The sequence below is a fragment of the Amphiura filiformis genome, chromosome 5 (assembly GCF_039555335.1).
Source record: "Amphiura filiformis chromosome 5, Afil_fr2py, whole genome shotgun sequence".
Taxonomy (NCBI): domain Eukaryota; kingdom Metazoa; phylum Echinodermata; class Ophiuroidea; order Amphilepidida; family Amphiuridae; genus Amphiura; species Amphiura filiformis.
In genome coordinates this window covers 74,804,050-74,824,883 of record NC_092632.1, presented here as the reverse complement: position 1 = coordinate 74,824,883, position 20,834 = coordinate 74,804,050, and the positions used below count along the sequence as shown (strand labels likewise).

General features: G+C 38.5%; 1 protein-coding gene across 1 annotated transcript; it reads left to right on the top strand.

Annotated features, from left to right (window-relative positions):
• The first annotated feature begins 385 nt into the window (after positions 1–385).
• Positions 386–17,401, top strand: LOC140153696 (delta(24)-sterol reductase-like). Its single transcript, XM_072176519.1, has 8 exons — positions 386–674; positions 2,821–3,082; positions 4,237–4,355; positions 9,678–9,944; positions 10,651–10,791; positions 11,475–11,672; positions 13,213–13,391; positions 14,634–17,401. The coding sequence occupies exons 1-8, from the start codon at positions 429–431 to the stop codon at positions 14,785–14,787; spliced, it is 1,566 nt and encodes a 521-aa protein (XP_072032620.1). The 5' UTR covers positions 386–428; the 3' UTR covers positions 14,788–17,401.
• The last annotated feature ends 3,433 nt before the right edge of the window (positions 17,402–20,834 follow it).

The window sequence follows — 20,834 nt, the reverse complement described above, 5'->3', positions numbered from 1 at the left end:
AAAATGACTAAATATGGGTTGGTAAGAAAGCGACATTTTCCCATTCCCAGGAGGCTCCCGGGATCTACACTAGTATAGGCCTATAATTTTTTTCATTTCAGCCACACACCCGTCCCTGGTAGTAATGGTTATAATTTGTTCGCATTCTGTTTAGTGGTGGCACCAGGGGGGCATGGGAGGCAAACTTGCCCACATTGGTCAGAACTCTGATCTTGCATCCCCAGTAAAAAAACCAAATTACAGAATAATTTCCACACTTTTTGCAGCAATTTTGCATAAAATTTGTTGATTTTGCCCCCACTGATTTTGTTATTGTTGTTTGTTTATATACTGTAAATGATAAGTTTGTAAATTTGCAATTGTTTCTTTTTACATTTCCAGGAAGAAAGTATAAAATTAGTTGTGAATCTTTCATAAACAGCACCACCATGGTCTCCTCAGAAGTATTTTGGCTGACTGCTATCACAGTACCGGTACTAAGCTTACTAATCTGGATGAGAGTACGGGGATTAGAATATGTCATCATCAACTACAGATGGGTTTTAGTGTGCTTCTTCCTATTACCGGTATCAATAACATATGATGTGGTTTTCTTTATTCGCAATTGGATCATTTTCAACTTGAATAGTGCTCCCAAAATGCATGACAAGAGAGTGGAAGATATTCAGAAGCAGGTATGTTATATACAGACATTTTTAATAATAGGTCTCTCTCTCTTTTTCTGTCTGCCTGTCTGTCTCTGCATCGTCTGACCATGGGTCAGTTTGGTTTTGGTAGGGGTGTGCCGCTGAGAATTTAAAAGTGGCCCCATTAATATACCAATTTTTCAAGAAATTTGGTCCCATCAATAGAGGCCTATACCAAATTTCAAAATTTTGGCTATTTTCTGAAAACATTTAGAATATTTTGAAAAAAGGACCGATCCATATACCAAAATTGGCCTAGAAAAAGGGGTCATTGATAATACCAAATGGCCGAAAATGCTACCCATTTTTGCGGCACGTCCTGTATGGTCATTTGTACTGAGTACCCCCCAGGTGTGTGTGTCCCTCTTCTTACGAGATTATCTCAATATGCAAGTGTCCGGGGCAAGTGTTACATGTATGATTATACTATCAGATTATAACTGAAACAACATCAAATGTGTAACCTAAGATAAATGATAACCAGCATGTTAATGTTATCTTTAAAACCTATCCAGGTATCCAATTTATACTGTTATATCTTATGGTCTTTCAGAGCATGAGAATGACTGTTCCGTCTGACAGCTCAAAGTAAAAATATAGCCACCCAATCACTTCTTGTCACTTAATACAGCAGGCACGGATGGGGGGGTAAAATTGTACACACTAATAGTGTCAAAATGGTCCACCAAATCGCTTCAATTAGGTCTTCATTTTGCAAAAGTTTCTTACTTCACATACCCTTCAGACACCCCTTGCCTCTTATATTGTATTTAGTGCTGTAATCGATTGTCGTAAGTATCGATAGTCGGAAAATACATAGACTTCCGACATGTCGAAACACGCAATGTCAGTATCGATACACAAACGACATGGCACACATGCTTAGATTATCTCAAATCAGGTCTCAAATTACCGTCAAATACTCAAATTACCGTCTCCCAATTTAGTTTTAGCTGTTAGGCTTCAATACACTTGTTGTTAACTTGTTTCTGGAACTTACTGATAATAAAATTGGTAAACTCAAATCCTTGTTTCAAACTGCGTGAGTATCGATAATAGTATCGACATGTCGGATGTTTGCCTCCCGACATATCGATACCCAGAAAGCTTATCGATTACAGCACTAATTGTATTATATTTCTCAAATTGCGCCTCCCCCCCCATTTCCAATCATGTTTAATATGCTTCCAGTTGGCCTTTTCTTCCAATACAGACCATTTATGCATAAATGCCTGTTGGGCATTTAAAAGAAAAACATTAAATTTGATTTCAGTTCTTACCTGCTCTAATCTTTTCTTTGCAAAAAAGCAACGTTTTTTGTTGGAGTGGTGCAGCTTTTTTGTCATTTACATAATATTAAATATTTTTCCTTATGTCAGCTTCAATTTAAGCCATCTGAAGTGACTAAATCGTATTTTATGGTAACTTCAATTTGGTCTACTTATGTGTTCTTTGTAGATATATGTACAAATTTTATCCATTTCCACGGTCCTGAATCCTGATGTCATTTTTACCTCACTTACAACAAACAGAAAAATATATTAGAACAAACTGTTGTCACCTGTCACATGGAAAATATGAATGGGCTGCTTCCTGCAGAAGCTGAGATATGAGGGTGGAGGCAAAACTTTTTGAATAACCCCTCATATCAAAGAGTTAACTTTTGGTAGTGCATTTTTAGCATGAGGTTTAGGGGTTGGTTTTAAGGGGGGGGGGTGAAATTTTCTTTTTGGTGGTTGAGTTAGAAGACCAACTCACCCCCTTCAAAAACCATCAGCCTGAAAACCAGTGTGTACAATGTACACACTACTCAAACGTACACTGTACAAATGTACACTTGCTCAAATTTGCTTTAATGTACACTGTACATTTGAGTGGGAAAAAATACCCCTTTAGATAAAAAGCAACATGTACCAAGTCCAATACTTTATACATAGAATCATGTTCATGAAATTCTCCAAGAAATGCATCATGTTATGAACCACATCTTGGTGATAATCTCTACTCAGAAATGACCACAAAATTAACATTCCCTTTTAACGAAATTTTTTATTTATTTTTGGTGTGTGCAGATATGTACCCTTTCCACCCATGTTCCAGTTTTTAATTGGTCAATATTAATTTTCCCAAATAGGTAAAACAGTGGAAAGAGGATGGTTGTAAACAACCCATGTGTACATCAAGACCAGGATGGCAGACCATAAGTCCAAGAGTAGGTCTCTATAAAAAGACTATGCGTAATATCCATGTCAACCTGGTAGATATTCTAGAAGTAGACACCAAAAGACGAGTGATGCGTGTGGAACCATTAGTTAGCATGGGACAGATTACTGCTATGCTAAATCCACTGGGATGGACTCTACCTGTGCTGCCAGAATTAGATGATCTTACTGTAGGTATGTGTTATATGATCCCATCTTATGTGAGATACTGACAGTATGCGTCCTATCCAGGACTAATATTAATTTTAATAAGACCCCAGTTCATGCCTCTCTGACAGTTCTTAGACCTCCGGTTCCTCGGGTCCGGTTCAGCATGGCTCAAAGGTCCTCTTTTCCAGAAAATGTCCATCGCAACATCTTAACTACCGTATTGCCCCTAAGGCAGGCCCCTGGGCCCCACCTATTAATCACTCTGCTCGCTTTTCTCATACAGTAACTTCATTTTGTTGCGTCAATGCAATTACTTTGCCCTACTAATACCAAATTCCTGGCTATGCCACTAATCAGTGCAGTGGTGCCAGGGTCGGATGTAGGGTCCCCTGGCTATCTGGATCCCTATGTTACACTCACACCCCATCCAATCACTGTACCCTATTTCTTCTTCCAAACTAGTGCTTCACAAAGCTTCCCCTTTTTTTTTTTTACTCCAATTTGGGGGCCCGGTAACATCTGGCCCTGTGTTAAATCGGACCCTAATTGGTGCTCAACAAAAATGTCAATACAGTGAATGAGTTTGTGATAAAAACCAATCACAAGGTTTTCCCAAGCAGTGGTAGTACCTCTCCCCCAGTAGAAACCCAAAATTATGAAAATTTCCACTTTTTGCAACTATTTGTGGATTTTTCCCCCATGCCCCCCCGACACAAAAAAAAATTCTTGGGTTGCCACTGTTCCAAAGTATTGAAGGCCGGGGGCACATCAAACAATTTTGCTGGGTATGTTCCCCCAGAATTTTGAGGTGGTGGGTCTTTGGGAGCTGACGGCCTACCGGTAAAAGGGGGTCTTTTGGAGCTGCGAACAAGTAAAAATGGGGACTTTTGGAGTTGCGGACAGTCAAAATCAAGGGTCTTTCTTGGCTTTCTGGTTGAAAATCGCCTGAAAAAACAGAAATATGAGCAATGAGCAATTTTAGAGCTGAAATGATCAAAATCAAGGGTTTTTCTGAGCTCTATTTTGGTCAAATATAGGGGGGTCTTTCCGAGGGAACATGTACCCGTATGGTCATTTGTGTTAAGTGCCCCCTCCCCTGGATTGAAGGTTGCTATCAATAAACCACTATCCAGTATTTCAATGTGGCTGATTTGCCTTGTGATTTTACAATTTTGCAGGTGGACTAATCATGGGTGTTGGCATAGAGACATCTTCACATAAATACGGTTTATTCCAACATACATGTCTGTCCTACGAGCTTGTTTTAGCTGATGGAAGCCTTGTCAAGTGTTCTAAGGTAAGGAAACAATCGAATACCTGAGTGGAAGAAGGGCCCAACTCCATTTTACAAAAATTAGTTTATCATATTTTAAAAGACCTGTATTGTTGCCATTGCAACATATATCATTTCACATGTTATAATGTATGTTCATGTACCGGTACTAAAGGTCCCCAGAAGATGAAAACAGTCCGTCTCTAAAAAAACATTTTCAAATATTGTGTTTTTTGTTAATATCTCAAAAAAAGTGTTGATGGAGTTGGGCCCTTCTTCCAATCAGGTATTCACAGTAAAGTTCTGAATTGTAATAACAATGTCTATGGGGTGACATTTTTATACTTGAAATGCAGACTTGTGACTAAGGGTTTTCAGCACAAAGTCACACCCATCTAAGAAAAGGCAAAAAAATTGTTTGCTTGTCCTTCACCGAGAGACCCAAAATTGGCCATTTTATCCCAAAAAGTATCAATTTTTGTGCACTATTCCACTTTTGCACCATCTTCTCCACTAGCATGCGTATGTGTGAAGATTGGGCAAATTGTGTAGAATATTAAAGAAAACCTTAATAGCCCCCATGTGACAAGTTTGGGGTTGAAAATAGCTCAGCGGTAACACGTCTAAAAGCATCACATAAATGAGCTGTTTTGAAGCTTTGTGAATCAGATAACTAGCTGTCTAATTATTATTCAATTTTTTTGGCCTTTGCCAAAAATGCAAGTGGTACGTGCACATTGTGGTCCCCATGCAATGCATGCATAACCATGCGCATGAAGACCAAGATTGCCCATATCATCAGGGCTAGGCATGGCCTGTACAAAGTGCAAGTTCCCTAATCTAAACCTCTTTGTTACATTGATAATAGTCACCAATTATCTCTAAATTAATAGGTTTTAACCGGTTTTGGTGAATGGCATGTTCCATTAATGCACATGAACTGTGCCATATATTTGCTCGCACATACACTTGAATGATAAACAAGAGTCCCAAGTACAACAATTTACTCACTAGAACACAAATTTGAGTTGATATTGTAAAAAGGGGGTTAATATTAACATTTCCATCCGACCAATTTTGAAATTCTATCGGCGCTTTTGTCTTTAAATAGAGCGTGAAACTTCAAACTTTACTGTTAAAACAGCAAAAATGTTGAATAAGTACAGTCATTTCAACTCAACAATGAATTTCCAACATTTCATCCATTTTGCTTGCTTAATAGGGCTCCTCTCAAATATTTTTTAAGATTTTGTTTGTTTTGAGACTAGAAACACAACCGGGAAATACATCAAAAACTTCCTTCACCCAATGGAATTTGGGGAGCTGCACAGAAAATTGGTGGATGTTACAATCTAAGTGCGGATAGGTCTGCGCTAGGTTCGGCTACAACTGGCCTAGTTGATGTGATCTGATTGTGATGATTCACCATATGTCAGCAAAATTACAGCGCTTTGAATCCTTCAAGATCTGGAAAAGGCACTATATAAATTGGAAATTTATTTATTTTGTATTATTAGGTATTAAAATACCTATTTTGGAGATGATTGGTAATTAACTTAACTCTCTCCATGCGTATGTCGACTGCAGACGACAAGTTTCAATTTTTTTTTAATTCAAAAATTTCAGAATTGTAAATTTTCATGACCATATTTGGAATCAGCATGAAAAATGCATTAAAATGAGTACAAACAAGCCTAGTATTGGTTTGGTGGTTCTTATTTGGAGAAATTATCAAAACTTGGACTTTTTATGTTGAAGCCTATGGCCAGCACGTAGAGCATTAACCCCCTGAGCACTACCTGCCAATCTAACATTGCCTCTGATTGGTCAATTACATGATATCTTCACTTTAATCACCAATCAGAAGGGAGCTTTGCAAATAATTCACCCCAATTTTTTTGTGTGGTGAAATAATTCTAACAATGTTGCTGATTGGGCCAATTGATAATGAAAACTTCTTTTTAGCCAATCGGCAGGTAGTTCTCATGGGGCTAACTGCACATTGTCTCTGAAAGTGGACCATTTTGACATGTCGCTTTTAATTCTGTCCATCATCATGGTCCTACTTATGGTGTTACACATTTCGATGATAATAAGGCTAATTATTTATGCAAATATGTAATATAGGTATAATTAGGACAGGTACAAGACATATTGGAGTTTCAGGGCATATAGGAAAACTTTGGTTCAGTTAAAGACCAAATTATGTAAGCTACCTCAATCTTTCCTGAGTTAGATGGGTTTTACCAGCGATAAGCCATTCAAGTTTTGGTCAATGAACTGAAATGAAAACGATCCATTTTATTGCTCAACTTACAATGGTCATTGCTAGCGACTTGTTTATGATGCAGTGTCAGCAGCGTAGCCAGCCTATAGTGTGTTGGGGCAAACACACAATTTTGTCCTCATTTGTCAATTTTTCTTCCAATTAGTCATTTTATTGACACTTTACTCTTTGCTGTCTTCATTTCATCCCTGAAAATTTCTGTGGGGGAAGTTTGACCCCCCCCCCAGCTCCCTCCTGGCTACGCCACTGTGCAGTTTTGTGGTGAACCCTCTCCGAGATGGTGGGATCATCAAATGACGTCAGTGGGCGTTTTGCTTTTGCTCGAATACAGTGTAACAGTTGATTTGATATTAGCTAACATGCCCAGCTAACATGCCCTGTTACTTGGTTCACAGGTTCATCATCACATAATATTGATACCATTTGTTTTGCAACTTCTCAAATTATTTATAGTGTTATATCAACTCTTTGTATATATGCATGTTATCTGTAAAGAAGCTTTATTTATTTGCTGATGTCCATCAGCATTGATAAGAATTAAAAATAAACCAAACCAGTGTTTTGTGTGGTCAGCTATTTCTAGATAGCTTAGCAAAATGCTGTTTGGACTGGACTGTTATGTATCATGTGTATAGACCACTTGACAGGTGACATCATTGCCCGGCAGTATTCACTCGGTCGGACATCCGGGAACATTGTCCCCTTCGTCTCCTTTGCACAAGCGTGCGCATAGCAACTAGCTCGAGAAAGGGGAACTGCGCATGCACACACTGGTTTTACAAGGCTATTTCCCCTTTGTGATGTCAGCCCGACGAAGAGAATGCGCGCGAATTATGGCAATTTGCATTGTTCTTTGCCCTGCAGTGTGCGTACGCATCATAGTTTGCTCAGGGCACGTGCATTTTAAATTGCCCACCACATTTCATATAGTACAAGAAAGCCATTGAATAGTGTAGCGGTTCGTTCAAGCATATCGATAAACCAGTCCTTCACCTTTTGTTGATAAACAATGATGTCTAAGTCGTCTATAGTGACATACATGTAACTACTCCTGATTCCAGAAAAATAACAGCACTAAACAAATATTCTCTTGTTTTGCCAAATGAAATATAGTAAATCATAATCCTTTACCTAGTTCTATTTTTGATAATTGGTTATGAAAAAAGATTAGAAAATGCATTTTCCAAAAATTAAAATGCATTTCCTTGAAATTGGTCTTTGGGCTTGATTGTCACAGCATACAAAAAATGCCCTAAAAGCACATGTTTTTGGCCCTTATTTCCAAAAAATAATTGAGCAACTTTTAAAATCTTACTTTAACTAAATGATTAAGATTTAGCTATGTTTCATTTGGCAAAAGAGGATAATATCCGGGGGTCACTCATGCTCGTCCCAGCACCTCTAAAATGGACCCTAAATGGCGTAATCGGTGTGGAAAAATTTCACCCCTTATTGGCGTAAGGCTCTGTAAATCTTACCCCTAAAAAATAGCGTCATTCGGCGTAAGACACTGAAATGGACCCCTAAATGGCGTAAATTCTAAAACAAACCCACTGAAGTTGACAAAATGTACCCTAAAAATCGAAACTTAACCTGCAAAGCACCCTTTTTTTTAAAAAACGTCGACGCCGCCACAAGACCAAAAATCAACTCCTTTTTCGACGTTTTTAGGGACGAGCATGCGTACCACTTTGGTATCGCGAGTGACGACCCCCGGGATAACATTTGTTTAATCCAAAAATTAGCGCTATATTTTTCTGGAATGGACTTGAATTACTTTTGCCTACCCAGTGTATATAACCACCACAGTAAAATTATTCAAAATTCATAATGATGTACTAATGCAAATTGCACCGAACAAATCATTCCTTTTTTTATTAAATGTTTTTTTTGTTTTGTAGTCATGAAAATTGTGGTGTTGTTCTATTGGCAGTTGGCACTCTTGGGTGGATCAACCCGGTCCCACCCACTGTAATAGACATTTCATATGAAGATCGGAAAGTTCGGAAAACCGCGCTATTTATCCAGTAAGCTAGGGGGGTCAAATTGTATCCAAACTGGCGGACAAGAAATGTCTTGAATTATGGTACCCTTTTGCGCCAAAATACAGCTAATAGCCAATGTGACCATGGAGATTGAGTTAACACCTCAGCTACTTGGTTTTTCACAATAAGATACTAATGGAAAGAAATGATAAAATGTTCGTCATTTTTCGTCAGTTAAAATTTTTTTACAGAACCTTTTGTTTATGCAGCACCTCTTCCACAAGTCGCTTACACAAGACATACCACCACACGCTTGATTGCTCATTGAGTATCCTTGGCAAAAGTACCTCTCTCATCCATAATTGACTGTCGAAAGTTCATTGTAGTTTATGATGACTGTTACACATTGGAACCTAGCACTGTACATGATGCTGAAGAGGTACTTTTATGTGCGCGCAATAGGGGAAATTATTTCATGCTTTGGGTTTTATCAGAATGACTCAGTAATGAAAGGTCTATGGGGCAAAGTTTTCTGGACACGATTAAAATATTTGCTGATCAATATACCTATGGACCACAAATTTTATGTTGAACGTTGAAATTAAGCGGTGAAGAATTATAAAGAACTGATAAAGGTTAAATTGTGAGATTATTAGAGGCTTGTGATTAATTCATGCATATTGCACATGATCATATGTTGATCAAAATGTTGATTAAAACCATTAATTGTGAGACATGTGAGAAGCTCCTAAACTGTTTTGGCACATGACCCATTTTTTGCATTTTGGGGATATTTTGTTGTTGTATGCATGTAAAATCCAGGGGTAAAATTAGTTATTATTTGACAAAAGTGAACTGATTTTGACTGAAAAAAATTGTGAGTGAAGCAACCGAAAAAAATTATTTAAAAACATTTTTAAAGATTTTTTAGGGTCTTGTTTAAAGCAAACAAGAAAAAAATGCTTAACCGACTCTACCTGGAAGGGTGCCTTAGTGTACTCTACCTGGAAGGGTGCCTTTGTGTCAATTTGTTATATGTAACTAAAAGTAGAATAATATGTCTGGTTTTTTTAGGATGAAAACCCTGACTTGTTCTACACTGCTCCTTGGTCATACGGAACCTTAGGTTTGCTGGTTGCTGCTGAGATCCAAATTATCCCTGCCAAGAAGTATGTCAAAGTAGACTACCGACCAGCGCATACATTTGAAGATGCTATCAATACTTTCAATGAAGAAGTGAACAAGAAGGCTGATAACGAGTTTGTTGAAGGACTGATGTATTCTAACAAGGAGTGTGTTATTATGACTGCCAACCAGACGGATCACGCTGATAGCAACAAGGTAGGTCGAACATCTACAGCAGAAGAAACATTGCTCTATCTCCATGATGAAGGAGCTCAGCCAGCTCGCCCTCCTTTCAAGCTATACCATCTGGAATGCGCGGCATAATGCTGTTTGGGAGAATTGTTCCTACATAAAATGCTGAGCTCAATCCTCTGGAGGATTTCATTTTCTTCTGCATCATCCTTCCCATTCCCAGGCTTTCATGTTTTCTATTAACCTTGCCTTTTTGATGAAATGTGTTTTATATATTTTTATTGTTATTTGTTTTTGATGTCTACCCTGCATGGGTTTGGGTCTTCCCAAACCCTGTCCTGGGTTTCATGTTTCCATTCTTTGTGTTTTTTAATGAGTAAAGAGTGATTGATATAAGCATTTTATCAACATGTGGAATAAATGATGGAGCAACTTGATCCCGACAATAATCCTAACCCTCACCCAAATAATCTATTGATCCATCAATTATTTTTGGCTATGAAAAAGGAAAGAAGGAAGGAATAAAAAGAGAAGATGAACAAAGAACTTGTTTGCTCCCCCGGGATTCGAACCCCAGACCCCGTGTGCCAACTACTCGATCGGCGACCGGTAGCCACTGGTATTTCACGGGCCCGGCCAACGAAAGTGTGCCTATATGACTATGTTGTGGCGCCCCCTTGAGCTGGTCACATATGTTTCATTTATGATTTCCTTTTCTTACAATCTGTAGATAAATGCAATTGGTAATTACTGGCAGCCATGGTTCTTCAAACATGCAGAAACATGCCTTAAAAGAGGCGCATTTACAGAGTACATCCCACTCAGACATTACTACCATAGACATACAAGGAGTATCTTCTGGGAACTACAGGTAACTTGAGGGTTTGTTTGTTTGGACGCTTGTTTTTCAGAATAATGATTGAAAACAAGTAAGGCTGTGCAAAGAGGAAAAGTAAAATACCGTATTGTTTGTAATAAACGCTCCCCCTCTAATAAATGCAAACATTTCCATGCTATATCGTGTGAGTAAGCTTAAAACTTGAATCAGTCATGTCAGTCTTGTCAGTGACGATCGCTAAATTGCATAGACACAAAACGTATTATGACTCACACTTCCATCCATTCCATTGCCTAATTATGGTAGAATTTCACCAGATTCTTTGCTTGATGATGCACTTACCAGTGTAATTTTGATGTATTTACCATGAAAATTATATTTTCCATGGTTGTCGCCACAATACTATCTTAGTATAGCCGTAAATCCCTCCTTTCTACAGGAGCACCATAGGGAAATTTAAACTGATTTGAAAGGTTTTTTTTCACTGACAATTCACCTTCAATAAACGCCCCCCTTTTGGAAAAATGCAACGCCACCGGGCGTTTATTACAAACAATACGGTATGTATAGTGCATACTTTTTGCAAGAGGCTTGGCACTGGGCTTGCCATAAGGTGGGGTGGGGGTATGTGTTTGCCGTCAATGAAGAAGATTGCTTGAATAATTTATATTACATATATAATCCATCTACATGTATTCTTGCTCTATTCTCTGCAGGACATCATCCCATTTGGTAACAACCCAATATTCAGATATCTATTCGGATGGATGGTTCCTCCTAAAGTTTCGCTACTCAAGCTTACGCAGACAGAAACCATCCGTAGACTCTATGAAGAGAAGCAGGTTATTCAAGACATGCTGGTCCCTATGAGTGAACTAGGAAATGCACTCAAATGTTTTGACAAAGAGTTGGATGTAAGTTATTATGTATGTTGAGCAGTGGTGGCACAATGGGGGGGGCATGGGGGCAAATTCCCCATTCAGAACTCCTGCCCCCTGTCTCCCCCAGTAAAAACCAAAAATTATGAAAATTTCACCTTTTTACAACAATTTTGCGCAAAATTTTATGATTTTGCCCCCCCCCCCCTGAAATTCACTTTGTCCCCTCAATGCCCCCTGAAAATAAATTTCTGGCGCCGCCACTGATGAAAAGATGATGATGATATAAAGCGCTTTGATATCCGCTGAATTAGTGTCAAACAGGCCTTGTAAAATATCCAGGAGTGCTACAAATCACACTCCTCAACACATTTAGGAGTGCTGTAAGAGTGCTAAAAATCACACTGCTCAACACATTAACATGAATTTGATTTTTCTTAGGAGTGCAATCAATCGCACTCCTGGGGGTCATTTAAGGAAAGTGGAGGGGTGCGATCTCACTCGCACTCCTCAAAAGACAAGGCTTGATCTAAGGCGCTACATAAATGACTACATTTATTATAACTTTGTTCTTTGTGAATAATGTATAATCCATCCTCCCATCTTTAGCCATGTTGTTTATAAGCATATGAGCCCAATCTGGGCACCCAATTGTTGATTGTAGAGTGCTTTCCTCGAATGTCAAAGTTTTGGTTTGGTTTGTAGTAAATCCATCCTTTTTGAGGAGCACCAAGTTAATTCAGCTTGTCAAAAGTAAGGTAAGGTAGTTCAGTCAAAGTTAGCAAAACCAAAAAATAGTAGTAAAACAATCACAATTAGCAGATAAGCACTAAGCACCTGAAAGCAACTGAGTGTGATTTGTAGCACTCCTGGATATTTTACAAGGCCTGTTCGACACTAATTCAACAGATATCAAAGCGCTTTATATCATCATCATCTTTACTCACCCCACCCAGGTGCAATGGGAAGCTGTTAGGGGTAGTCACAGTCTTTGTACTGATGGACCCTGCGCCACTTGTAGGCTGTAAACGTGGTTCCGACATATTCTAATGACAGCGGAATAAATGTAAAGGGCTTTGAGGCCGTTAACGGCATAAAACGCTATATAAATATCTACATCTACATTTGAAAGCAATTTTTTTACACCTTCGTTAGGATCCCTAAGGCCTTAACCCAATGAGAACTACCTGCCGATTGGCCAAAATGAAGTTTTCATTATCAATTGGCCCAATCACCAACATTGTTAGAATAATTTTATCACACAAAAAATTGGAGTGAATTATTTGCAAAGCTCCATAAAAGTGAAGATATCACGTAATTGACCAATCAGTGGCAATGTTACATCGGCAGGTAGTGCTCAGGGGGTTCAGTTGCTTGGTGAAAATAATCCCAAATTGTTGGTTTCTGAATTGTTTTCCTCTTGTATATTAAACAAGCCTGGCAAATATGTTCAACAATACACATGGTTCAGAATTCAATCCATGGGGGTTGATGACAGAACTATTCCATACAGAAAATGTACAAATGATACAGTTTAGCAAGTTTCTCACAATTTGGTCTAAATTTTGCATTCCAGCTGTACCCACTTTGGTTATGCCCATTCTTCCTGCCTTCACAACCAGGATTAGTACATCCTCCAAACAACCAAGATGAAATGTATGTTGATTTAGGAGCATATGGTACACCACACAGAGAGGGATTCCACTTTAAAGATACAACAAGACGTGTGGAAGAATTTGTACGCAGTGTTCATGGGTAAGTGTTCTATAAGCTTTATCTGTTGCCACTGGTTACCGGGGGGGCACACTCAACTTTAGATACCAGCATCGTAAAGTAGGGGCCTATCAGTACAAAACATTGTTTTAAAAAGGGGTCATTGGATACAAAAAAAAAATGAAAAAGGGGTCACTGGGTATAATATTTTCCAAAAAGGAGATTGGGTATACAATTTCAAAAAAAGGTTTTTTTGAGAGAAAAAAATAGAGCAAAATTCTATTTTTTTGTTCAAAATTTACAATACAAGTTTGCTGATATATGAGAATTTGAAAGTTTCTGCATTATTTTGTGGCATTTTGATGATACAATTCTAGAAAAAAGGGGGTCATTGAGTAGCCGTTCCTAAAAAAAGGGGTCATCGAGTATGACTATTACAAAAAGGGGTCATCGAGTATGACTTTTAAAAAAGGGGGTCTTTGGGTATATTCAACTTTAAAAAGGGGGGCTATTGACAGGCACATACCGTCACTTCTAAAGTTGAGTGCCCCCTTCCCCGGTAATTGATATTACATATGCACAGGAAAGCATCACACTGCACTTGCAATTTTTATGCCTCCACCATGCGGCATACTTTTTTTGCACTGTCCTAACTTGTGTATATGTACGGTGAACGTGAATGGATAGCGGATTGACTTCAAATTTTTAGGATAGGTGAGCCATGGTCAGAAACTGTGGCTACGTTTTTTTAAATGGTGTTCAAGGTCATGTACTGAGGTCAAAGGTAATCTGAGGTAAAGTTGGAAATTAAGATTTGGTCTCACATGAACAGTTCTAATCCTATTGCGAACAAACTTGGGTCATACCTGCACTAAGGGAACAATGCACACACTGGCACATGGATTGGTACCAGGGATTGGTACTACACTGGCACTCTAGAGTAGCCAAAAATCAATAGTTCTGGGGTCCATTTCACTAAACTTTACTGAAGCTTTGTAAGTCATTTGTAACTTCACGACGAGTCGCAAGTTCCATTTCACTAAACTTACTTACAAACGGTACCCTTTGTAAGTAATAGGGATTTGCTACAGGGACCCTTTGTTACGTTACGTTTAGTATGGTTATTCTTAACTTTACGAACAGTTACTTGTGTTACAAAGAATTTAAAGTTTAGTGAAATGGACCCCTGGTGCCTTTATCATAATGTGTATACTTCAATCTTTACGCTAATAGCCACACCAGACAAGACAATAACAATCCTACATGTTACTTGGATTCTTACAGATTCCAGATGTTATATGCAGATTCTTACATGACGAGAGAAGAATTCCGACAGATGTTTGATCATTCTCTTTACGACAAACTTCGGGAGGAATTTAAGTGCAAGAAGGCATTCCCTGAGATCTATGATAAGATCTGCAAAGCTGCTCGCTTGTAACTAGGATCATAACACTAGATATGACGAGTGCATGGTTTCCATATGGCCAATGACACTCTGATCTAATTTTCAGTGACACAAATGTGAACAATGCAAAGTTTGAGGCTAATTTTAGTTGTATTTTTATTTAGTCAATTTAGTAATCTATTTAAAGCAATAATGTGCGATTTCAGTCAAGAATAGATTCTTATTTGGTTTCCACTGACCACATTATGTCCCCATTTATTTTCAAGCCAACAAATTTGGTAAAACAAAGAAAATCACTATTTCATTCCGACGCCTATAATTATCATTCATACACTCTTAGATAGCGAGAACCAATCAGAGCAAACGTTAGAAAAATGCGAAACATGCGTTGTTTGTGTATATATACACGGGCGCGTACTACGTGCGGTGCTTTTGGACATGTTAATTTTTCTTGTGGGTTGATGCATTTATATTTGCTTGTATTTTCAAACATTTTTAGTGTCAATTTTGTTACCAAAATAGCAAAAATCATGTATTTTTTTCTTGTGTATGAAATAGGTTAATAAATGCATATCACTTGTTGCGATGATGCATGATATATATGCACGGTTTCATTGGCCGGACCAGCAAAACACCTATAGATACTGGTCGTTGAAGCAAAACAACGAACTTCTTTGTTCATCTTCTCTCTTTATCCCTTCCTTCCTTTCCTTTCCAGTAAAAAGCACTTAATTAGGATCAAGATAGCCCCTAGTACAGGCTCTGTGCTGCTACTCTGACACCTATGATGATCCAAGACCCTGTTCAAATTAGGAATTTTCTTCTTTCGACGAACCTCGAACGGAGATTAAAAATCGTTTTTTCCTAATGTGTACGCACTTTTCTTCCTTCGACGAAGATTAAAATTGCTTCGCTCAACGAAGCTAAAAAGGTTGTTTCGACGAAGGAATATTTCGTTCGACAAAGCTAATTTTGTAATGTGTACGCTCGCTTCGTTCAACGAAGGAAAGTGATCATGTGACAAGTGACCTTCGCTGGTTTTAGTAATAGCCGGGCTTTGTTCGAGCTTCGTTAATTTTCATGAAATGTGTAGAGTGCCATGTCTTCATTCTGTCGCCGTTCAGCGTAACATGTATCGATGCTTAATTAGTTAATCAAGATTAACTTATCTTCGTCAAATGAAGAAATTTTCCAATGTGAACAGGGTCAATGATATTTCATCAATAGTATTATACGCTTGGTGCACGCTTTTCGTGGAGCGTCACGGTTTGTGAACGGGGATAGTTCTAGATGCCCCCTTTCATTTGCATAGGAAAAAACCCAGGTATCATGTTTCAATGACTGTAACCACCGGCGTGTCCAAGATCTTTTCCAGCGGGGGGCTCAGAGGGCCTTTCAGAGTTATGCGGGAGGGGGAGCTTAATTAGTACAGGGAGCCCATACCGTAGTAGCTCTGCACAACGATAGGGCAGCACCATTAATGAAATGTCATACCGATAAATGATGTGTCTGTTGGCCCGATTTTTAAAGTTTGCGTTGCGAACTAGGGCTTAATGGCTAAAATTGCCAAATGATTTTTAACAAAGTGCGGAGAGCTTCAGCACCCAAAGCCCCCCCTGGACACAGTTTCTATTTCTTTATTGTAAATAGCAGCATTGTTTTGGATTGAAAACCTACATTTTGATCAAATACATTTAAGGCGAGTTGGAGGGCAGCGTGACATAGCATGGTTTGTGCTCAAATATTGAGACAAGTTAAGATGACATACAAGAGAAAAGGTATGGATTCTATAAATGAGATCCCAAGGGTTGATTTAAGGAAAATGGTAATGGCACACAAACATGTAATCATATGTGACACAATCTGGTCCAAATCTGGGCCAAAGGCGGCAAGTATGAAATTGAGATACCGTCAAAAATATTGAGTAGAAAATAAATAGACATTACAAAATGTCATAACTTTAGACCCAAGTATGCTAGACCTTTGGTGTTTTCAGTATATGATAGCCCAATGTTTGTATAAGGTAATAATCATAGTAACTCAATTGTCAAAGATGCCTCCTTTGGCCACCATGGGCCAGATCACATATGTCTCTGATGGTATAAAATGCAACTTTTTTTTATGCAGAGGGATGATGCTGTTGTACACAAATGGGGTCAATAACAAACTCTCCAGAAATATTAGTGTTGTGTTAATGATTGAGCATATAATTGATTTTGCACATTGCTTTTCGCTGCTTGTATATATCTATATGTATAGACATGCAGTGGGCTATTCCATTTAAAATCCACACTACCCCTGTGAAAGATTTTGGAAACAATTTCAAATGGAATTAGCGCATTAGGCAGCTCCATTTGATTTCATACACCCTCTGGCAACCAGAATCATCCAAAGGGAGGGGAGTTTCAATGGAGCTGCCTAAATGTGTTCATTCCATTTAAAATTCATACTCCCCCTGTGGAACATATTTCCAAAATCTTCCACAGGGGTAGTGTGGATTTTAAATGGAATAGCCCAATGCATGTGACCTGCATTCTGATCCAACAAGTTCAAATTCAGGAGTATACCTGTAGTCTATTTCACTATAAACTTTACAAAACTTTGCAAGTCTCAAAATCAATTGTATTATAACTTACAATGCATCATAAAATCCCGGTCCCCGCACTCCGTGCATCCCGCGGGTATTCATGCTTGTCGGTGAACTTTAAAAACACCCCCTTTTGCATCTCATTTCGCGAAGTTTTTAGGGAAAAACACCCCTTTTTTAGCGATTTCGCGAATTATTTGCCCTTCGAAAATACCCCTATTTTCGCTAAAACACGAACGATATTTCTAATATGCCCTTTTCGGGGTAAAACGCGTAGGCTGCTCGACGAAAATACCCTTTTTTTTTTCAATTTCGCGAACACATGGTTTGAAAAAACACCCCTTTTTTGTGTGTTTTGCGAATCGCGTTTCTTCATCTGAAAACACCCCTTATTTCGCGAAATTTTCGACGAGCATGAATACCCGCGGATGCACGGAGTGCGGGGACCGGGCATAAAATCCATTTCTCTCAAATGAATTACGATTGATACCCTTCATAAGTAATAGCAATTTAGTACAGAGTTTTACTACCTTTGTAAAGTTATGTCTAGTAAAAGGGTATTCGTAACTTCGGAACAGCTAGTAGAATTACAAAGGGTTGAAAGTGAAATACACCCCTGCTTGCAAACTTGTGTGATTGTCTGCTAATTTATCTATTATATGCTGGTGAATTGATGTAATAATCGGATTAACTACTAAAGCAATAGGTGAAAACAATTTTTGAATATACCGCGCTGCACTGGTACGTTCACGCAGTACCTCTACATTGAACCATATCATGCCCGCATATCATGCTGATCACTCGCAACTTTAAGATTAGTATCTTTGAAAAGACCGGTATTGTATTCAATCTATGATTGCAGACATACACACATGATGAGTGCAACCTGCTTTTAGTGCAGCATGATATATTCAAAAAAATTGTCACCTATTTCTATGGTAGTTAATCTGATTATTACATCACTTCGCCAGCGTATTTTTCCAATTTTGCTTGCCTCAATTTTAAATTTTGCTACATTGGACTGATTGGATCAGATCAGGTCAAGAATTTATTTTGTAAACCGTTTGAATATAAAATAATGCTAACTAAAATGAAGTAGTCATTTTATTGTCTCGCCTGATAAGGCAGGAGACTATATAATCACTTTTCCGTATGTATGTATGTGTGTATGTGTGTAGGGGTGTGTGTGTGTGTGTATGTGACAAATTTGGTTAAAGTTTTGGTTAAAGTTTGCCTTCCGCCTATTTTCTCGGAGACTATGAGTCGCATACGCCTCAAACTTGGTGGGTGGGTGCATCTTGACCCGAGACAGAACCGGTTTGTATTGGTTAGTGCGCCAAGGTCACTGAGGTCATGTAGGGGTCATCTGAGGTCAAATTAGTAAAAACTGTCGTATGGGCATGAAACTTGGTGGGTACAGTCAACATTTAAAGCCAAATTTTTGGAAGGTCATTTCAAGGTCACCAGGGTCATCTGAGGTCAAATTAGTAAAACTGTCGTATGGGCATGAAACTTGGTTGGTACAGTCAACATTTAAAGCCAAATTTTTGGAAGGTCATTTCAAGGTCACCAGGGGTCATCTGAGGTCAAATTAGTAAAACTGTCGTATGGGCATGAAACTTGGTGGGTACAGTCAACATTTAAAGCCAAATTTTGGAAGGTCATTTCAAGGTCACCAGGGTCATCTGAGGTCAAATTAGTAAAAACTGTTGTACGGGCATGAAACTTGGTGGGTACAGTCAACATTTAAAGCCAAATTTTTGGAAGGTCATTTCAAGGTCACCAGGGGTCATCTGAGGTCAAAGTAGAAAAAACTGTTGTACGGGCATGAACTTGGTGGGTACAGTCAACATTTAAAGCCAAATTTTTGGAAGGTCATTTCAAGGTCACCAGGGTCATCTGAGGTCAAATTAGTAAAACTGTCGTATGGGCATGAAACTTGGTTGGTACAGTCAACATTTAAAGCCAAATTTTTGGAAGGTCATTTCAAGGTCACCAGGGTCATCTGAGGTCAAATTAGTAAAAACTGTCGTATGGGCATGAAACTTGGTGGGTACAGTCAACATTTAAAGCCAAATTTTGGAAGGTCATTTCAAGGTCACCAGGGGTCATCAGAGGTCAAATTAGTAAAAACTGTTGTAATGGGCATGAAACTTGGTGGGTACAGTCAACATTTAAAGCCAAATTTTGGAAGGTCATTTCAAGGTCACCAGGGTCATCTGAGGTCAAATTAAGTAAAAACTGTTGTACGGGCATGAAACTTGGTGGGTACAGTCAACATTTAAAGCCAAATTTTTGGAAGGTCATTTCGAGGTCACTAGGGGTCATCTGAGGTCAAATGAGTAAAAACTGTTGTCTGGGCATGAAACTTGGTGGGTACAGTCAACATTTAAAGCCAAATTTTTGGAAGGTCATTTCGAGGCCACCAGGGGTCATCTGAGGTCAAATTAGTAAAAACTTTCAGATAGGCATGAAATTCGGTGGGTACAGTCAACATTTAAAGCCAAATTTTTGGATGGTCATTTCAGGGTCACCAGGGTCATCTGAGGTCAAATTAGTAAAACCTGTTGCATGGCCATGAGACTTGATGGGTACGGTCACCATCAGCCAGATAATCGTGCCCAGCCGATAACCACCAAATTCATTTACCTCGACCAAAAGTAATCGCGAAAGCAGGCGAGACTCGTGGTTCGAGAACCGCCTTGTACTAATTATAGTCATTTTATTCACAAAATAAAAATCAATTTATGATTATAATAAAACACATAATTGTATGGTTGTCAATTTTGTATCTCCTTGCATTATGTAGCCCTTCAAGTTTACCCAAAGCTTTCCAAATTAGTATTCAGGACATGTCATAAAATGCATCTGTTTGTCACAATAAATCCCTAGGTATGGGGTAGGTTTTTATAGGAAATCTGTAGACATGGGTCAATATTTTGCCATTATTATGTTTTGATGAGCCCAAGTGTGTGAAAATATTGGATCCAAAATATAATAATGATAAAATTGATGCTTTACGCCCAATATTTATTGAATCTTCTCCGAAGTTTTAAAATATTGGACTCGACTACGCCTCGGCCCAATATTTTAAAACTCATAGCTCACTCAATAAATATGGGCTCAATCGATCCAATTTTATATCAAAATCACCCTAAAAGAGCACAATTTTGGGCGTCACACCCTGTCATAAAGTAATTCAAGTACCCCACTCCTCCAGGCCAAAAGTATGGCTTGCATTATGTATGGCATCTCATAGCTGCTGGTTCCATAGGGGGGGGGATGTTTCCCCTTCTGATTATTGGAAATCAGCTGTGATGGTTTGCTCCCTTAGGTTTTGTGTAAAATATGGTCAACTTCAATTCTCTTATTTCGAAAATCCTGGGGTATGTTAGGTTTACTTGAACAAAAAATGTGTACATCCAGTTCTGAAATAATGCCACACCCCAGGATTGTTGTAATTTAAAAAAATATTAAAGGTGACCAAATTTTA

Excerpts from the sequence above, each read along its gene's own strand:
- LOC140153696 (XM_072176519.1), top strand. The coding sequence starts at position 429 with ATGGTCTCCTCAGAAGTATTTTGGCTGACTGCTATCACAGTACCGGTA. Across the intron at positions 675-2,820 it reads TGGAAGATATTCAGAAGCAG|GTAAAACAGTGGAAAGAGGA; the intron begins GTATGTTATATA and ends TTTCCCAAATAG. Across the intron at positions 13,392-14,633 it reads TTTGTACGCAGTGTTCATGG|ATTCCAGATGTTATATGCAG; the intron begins GTAAGTGTTCTA and ends GGATTCTTACAG.